At 32.2% G+C, this 6,079-nt stretch overlaps 1 protein-coding gene across 1 annotated transcript; it reads left to right on the top strand.

The window, feature by feature from the left end:
- The first annotated feature begins 1,508 nt into the window (after nucleotides 1–1,508).
- On the top strand, nucleotides 1,509–5,825 carry LOC133783469 (subtilisin-like protease SBT5.4). The gene is made up of 10 exons (XM_062223103.1): nucleotides 1,509–1,625; nucleotides 1,813–1,910; nucleotides 2,000–2,167; nucleotides 2,315–2,426; nucleotides 2,997–3,570; nucleotides 3,662–3,720; nucleotides 3,884–4,132; nucleotides 4,235–4,349; nucleotides 4,433–4,646; nucleotides 5,157–5,825. Exons 1-10 carry the CDS (start codon nucleotides 1,510–1,512, stop codon nucleotides 5,693–5,695), a joined length of 2,244 nt encoding a protein of 747 aa, XP_062079087.1. The 5' UTR covers nucleotide 1,509; the 3' UTR covers nucleotides 5,696–5,825.
- Nucleotides 5,826–6,079: the final 254 nt, after the last annotated feature.

Below are 6,079 nucleotides of genomic sequence, written 5' to 3'. Positions count from 1 at the left end.
AAATTATATTCCACAAAAGCAATTGCTTTATCTCTGCTTCAAAGAAAATATAAAACTACGTCATTACATTGTAGTAGTGTTGTTTCTGCTTCTCTTCTTTCAATATGTTGTGACTAATAATTGTCACTAAAGAGTACTTTTTTAAAAATAAGAGATAATTATTTGTTGCGACTAAAAATAGTATTTAGTCATATAAATATATGTTGCGACTAAAAAGTTGTCACTAAAAGGTACATTTATTTACAATAAAAGTAATATATATATATATAGATATATTTTTTATCTCATAATACCAACAATCTAAAAAGATAAGATTACTTGAGAGGTGACAAAAATCTAAGATGATCGTTTATGATAGTAAGAATGTAGGTTTAGTTATATAATTTTTAATATTTATTTTTAATTTAAACAATTTATTAATATAACATAAAACTCTTTTTTTTTCAGGCCAAGAAAAAAAGAAGATATACATACAATACACACAATATCAATTCTGTTGTATTTTAAATTAAAGGAAGAAAAAATGAATTTGTAATTCCCAATCAAGTGGTGAATTATAAAAGCAATAAATTTTTTTATCACATTAATACAATATTCTGAATATTTTTTTTCTTTTACCTCGTTCATCGGAAAGATAGGGACATCTAAAGTGACAAGGAATCCTATTAATTTACTTAGTCAATAATAGAAGTAAGAGTAATGTAGGACCTTCTATCGATTACAAGTAGTGATGCACATGAGGCAGGGAATTGGCGGGAAGTGCTCCCCCGTCCCTGTCCTCATTTATATTTTTAATCCTGTCTCTGCCTTATGCCCTCTTATTTCTTGTCGGGGGCGAGGTGGGGTATCCTCTATTGGGGCGGGGAATCCCCACATAAAATCTTATTTATTTAAAAAATAAATTTTAAAATAAAAATAGTAAATTATATGTAAATTAAAATATTGTACAATATTTATTATTTAAAATATTAAACATTATTCAAAATAAAATTTAAAATATTAAAAAAATTACTACTATACTATAATAACACATAAAAAAAATATATAAAATACATATATATATACTATAAAAATATATAAAAATTTAAACAACTCCAATCAGAACGGGGAGTGGTAACCCTGTCCCCGCCCTATTCCTCATTTAGACGGAGATTCCCCGTCCCATTAAGAACGGATCCCCGGGAGCCTTCCTCATAGGAAAAATATGCATCTCTAATTACAAGATGCAAAATATGTAATTTTCTTATCTATAAATATGGAAAAACTATGGCAGCCTACTCTCCAATTCCATCTATGCTTTAAAGAAAAACTATGGCCCCACAATGTAGTAGTGTTGTTTCATCTTCTTTTCTCTCAATATTTCTTATTTTCATTTTGCTTCAATCACCGGTGGAAGCCCTTACAAAGGCAGGCATATAAATATATACAAATATGCATATTTATATATATATATATACATATATATTTTCATTTTGCTTCTATTTTCTGAAGTTTTTCTTATATGTATATATGCAGCCTTATATTGTCTACTTGGGAACACATTCACATGGTGTGAACCCTTCCTCAGAAGATCTTGAAAGGGCCACAAATTCTCATTACAGCCTTCTTGGATCATACTTAGGAAGGTAATAATTAATAATTCAATCTCACACATTATTTTATTTTATTTTTAATTTTAGGAATGTAAATGGGGCGGGTTTTTTTCACCATTCCCGAAAAATATTTTCGGCGAGTCTAGGCAAACACAAATTTAAAAAAAAAAAATTATATTTAATTGGATTCTTTCTTAATGAATGCATAATTCTTGTGCAGTGAGGAAAAAGCAAAAGATGCAATCTTTTACTCTTATAATAGACATATTAATGGATTTGCTGCAATTCTTGATGAGACAGAAGTTGCACAGATTCAAAGTAAGCTTTTTTTTTTACTCAATGTGATGCAAAATATATGAACTCTATTGTTTTGTTGTATATCTAATGACATTAATTATTACATATAGAGCATCCAGATGTGGTATCAGTTTTCTTGAGCAAAGGAAAGAAATTCCACACAACTCATTCATGGGAATTTCTTAGATTGGAAAAAAATGGTGGTGCTGTCTCTTATCAATCAATTTGGAACAAAGCTAGATTCGGTGAAGATGTAATTATTGCAAACTTGGATAGTGGTAAATATTTACTAATTTATATTTTGATGCTTCATTAACTCATTATCAAATAAGCTATAGCCACTGATCGATCATCTCACTAACTAACTCTTATACATATTATATATAATGATTGTTTTTTAAGGATAGTAAGTGTTGGTTTGGTAGGTGTTTGGCCTGAATCTAAGAGCTTTCATGAGTTTGAAGGAATCGGACCTATTCCATCAAAGTGGCATGGAGGTTGTCAACCAGTCATCAAGGATAAAGTCCACTGTAATAGGTTGGTCCACATTTTATATATATATATATATATATAAATATATATATATATGGTTGAATGAAAAATAAAATTAAAAAAAAAAGTAAATTTTTGACATAAAAACTCAATATTTTTACTTTGATGTAGTTATATACTTTTTTTTTTTTTTTTTTTTGGCAAAAATACACAATCTTACTAAACTAGTGATTATGTTACTATCTCATCCGTTTTTCTCTATTAATTACTGACTTGCAGGAGCTAGGACACGTGCTAGTTCCTCATTGATACGGGCCAATTAGAATAATACTTTTTTATTTTGCATAATACATAATAAAGTAATTAAGAAAAAAATAAGAAATGAATTGCTACGACATATCTATATGGAAGGACAATTTTGTTGATGCATATCAAATATATATATATATATATATTTATATGCTTCTTGCACTTACATTTCTTAACCTGTAAATGGTGAGATTTAAATCTTTCTCTTCCCATTGAAGAGGCGAATGAGCCAAATTTAAATTTCTAAATATGTCACTGTACATTTTTTAAATTAAATGATCTCTTCTCTGTTTTCCAATGCTCTAGGAAGCTAATAGGAGCAAAGTACTTTAGCAAGGGCTATATGGCACTTCTAAAGACTCTCAACACTTCTTCTCTTCAAACTTATATACGCAAGGCAAACTTTTTCACCAGTCGAGACTTTAATGGGCATGGGACTCATACTCTTTCCACGGCTGGTGGTAGTTTCGTCTTTGGAGCAAATGTGCTCGGCAATGGGAATGGCACAGCCAAGGGTGGATCCCCCAAAGCCCGTGTCGCCGCTTACAAGATTGGTGGTTGGCTGCAAACTGAAGATGCACCTGCTTACACCGATGCTGATGTTATGGCTGGCTTTGATGCTGCAATAAGTGATGGTGTGGACATAATCTCGGCCTCTATTGGTAGTGATGAACCTATTGAGTTTTTCGAAGATGTGATTTCAATAGGGAGTTTTCATGCCGTTATGAATAACATTGTTGTGGTTGCCTCGGCTGGCAACGAAGGACATGATCCAAAGACTGTAACTAATGCATCACCATGGACCATAACCGTGGCAGCTAGCACAGTCGACCGTGAGTTCAGCAGTTATGTATCTCTTGGCAATAAAAAACACCTTGAGGTACGTAAAACGTTCTGAAGTATCTCAAAGTTTTGATATTTTCTTATGAAAACAAATATAATTAAGTGTACATTTTTTGATATAATCACAGGGAGCAAGTCTTTCTTCACGCGGCTTGCCATCTCAAAAGTTTTATCCATTGACCTATGGGTTAGTATAAAAAATAAGAGTAATAATACGTGCACCTAAAATATACACTCAAACATTACACACAGTGATGTGGCAGTTTAGCCTAGCCAATCACATTTATAAAAACATGACCCACTGTTTTAAAAAGTAGTGACACGTCACTGTATGTTTATGTGTTTTCCAGGGAATTCTGCAAGCCTAAAAGCCTAAATCCAAAGAATGTAAATGGGACTATTTTGGTTTGTTATGTTGGGGATGAGACTTCAAAACTTGAAAAGGGCCACCAGGCATTTCTTGCAGGTGCTGTTGGAATGATTCTAGTTAATCATCCCTTAATTGGGAATGAAACAGATCCTGAGGCTCATGTGCTCCCTGCATCTCATCTCAATGCTATTCAAGGAAATTTAGTGATCGAATACCTCAAAACTACCAAGTACAAACAAATAATCTTAAAAGCTGTATTTCTTTGTAGATTTTATATCAAAGACAATAAATTTAATTTGACATAATAATTATGATACTTTTGTGATTCTAGGGCTCCCATGGCTTACATGACTCGACCAAAAACTGGAGTTGGAGTTAAGCCAGCTCCAGCCATGGCTTCATTCTCATCGAGAGGACCTAATGTTATTCAGCCAGCTGTGCTTAAGGTCTACTTTGAAAATTTTCTTATTTAGATTTTACTATTTTTGTATAAAGAAATGTTAACCAATTTTCTCAATTGCACACACAGCCGGATATCACAGCACCAGGAGTCTATATTATTGCTGCATATAGTGGAGCTGTTGGACCAACTGATGAAATATTTGATAAGCGTCGAGTCCAATTCAACACAATTTCAGGTACTTCAATGTCATGCCCTCATGTTTCTGGGATCGTTGGCCTTCTCAAAACTCTTCATCCAGATTGGAGTCCAGCTGCAATTCATTCAGCTATAATGACAACAGGTATATTTATTCACATATGCCCAAATATAATGGATAATTTTTCTATAGGGGTTTCACTTTAAGCCCTACCGATGAGGCTCTTCAGTGTTATCGACTCAAGAACAGTTTTCGACAAAAAATTTTTTATGACCGTGAATATTGTAGTTGTTTAGAGCGTCCTGCAATTTATTCAGAAAATTCTGAATAGTTTATAGTACCAAAAACTAGGTTCAAATATGTTTTCCACGCGTATAAAAAAAATTAGTTACGCGTGTAATAATATGTTTGAACTTAGTTTTCGGTACTGTAAATAATTTGGAATTTTCTATAAATTTACAGGATACTCTAAATAGCTACAATATACGCGGCAAAAAAAAATCGCGCCAAAAACTGTTCACAGGTCGAGAACACTGAGAGCTCCATCGGTAGGACTCAAAGTGATGCTAATCTATATATATATATATATATATATGAATATTTGACAAATACTGGTATTATTCTTTACTTCTCATCGAGCTAATCTATTTGCAGCAAGAGTTAGAGATAACAACAATGAACCGATGTTGGATTGGAACATGAAAAAAGCAACACCCTTTGAATATGGTTCAGGCCACATTCAACCAAACCGAGCTATGGATCCTGGACTTGTGTATGAAAGAACTATTGACGATTACGTGAACTTTTTATGTGCCCATGGCTACAATGAAACAATGCTTAAGAAATTTTATAAGAAACCGTATAAATGTCCCAAATCATTCACTCTAGGCAATTTCAACTACCCTTCCATTACAGTTACAGATCTAAGTTCACAATCAACAACAATCATTACTAGAAAAGTTAAGAATGTTGGCCCACCAGGCACCTACAAAGCATATGTGAGAGCCCCAGCTGGAGTTTCTGTTTATGTTAAGCCCACAACATTACAATTTAGCAAAATTGGTGAAGAAAAGAATTTTGAGATCATTTTGAAGCCAAAAATTGTTGGACAACCTAAAGATTATGTGTTTGGACAATTGAAATGGACAGACGGCAAGCGCTATGTTAGGAGTCCTATAGTAGTCAAGTACTAAAAGGAGTCAGAAACTATTATGGCAGATTAAAATGTAAAATATTTATTTTATTCAAGCACATTCATCGAGAAAGTGTATATGCATTGTCTGTCATATGAATTTTGTATAATTATTCAGAGTACGAATTTTCATTAATAGAAATTCCAAGAATATAGTTGGAGTTATTTAATTAATGTGATCAAATAGTATTTGGAAATATATCCAACTGTTATCTCATCAGGTTGTTGGATTGAGATTCCTTGTTATATTACTACCAAACAATTTGTTCGAGTTTTACTTTCGTCTTATATATATATATGTACTAGATACAAACAATTCAATGCACGTTTATTTAGTTTTATTTATAAAATTTATTAATTATTTTTATTAAATTTATATCATAGT

Source organism: Humulus lupulus, chromosome 6 (assembly GCF_963169125.1).
Source record: "Humulus lupulus chromosome 6, drHumLupu1.1, whole genome shotgun sequence".
NCBI classification, from domain to species: Eukaryota; Viridiplantae; Streptophyta; class Magnoliopsida; order Rosales; family Cannabaceae; genus Humulus; species Humulus lupulus.
Note: the sequence above shows the minus strand (reverse complement) of the source record. Positions and strands in the feature narration are given on the sequence as shown.

Coding starts and splice junctions, on each gene's coding strand:
- LOC133783469 (XM_062223103.1), top strand. CDS start 1,510: ATGCAGCCTTATATTGTCTACTTGGGAACACATTCACATGGTGTGAAC. Junction 2,168..2,314: donor TATTGCAAACTTGGATAGTG/GTAAATATTTAC, acceptor TTGGTTTGGTAG/GTGTTTGGCCTGAATCTAAG. Junction 2,427..2,996: donor GATAAAGTCCACTGTAATAG/GTTGGTCCACAT, acceptor CCAATGCTCTAG/GAAGCTAATAGGAGCAAAGT.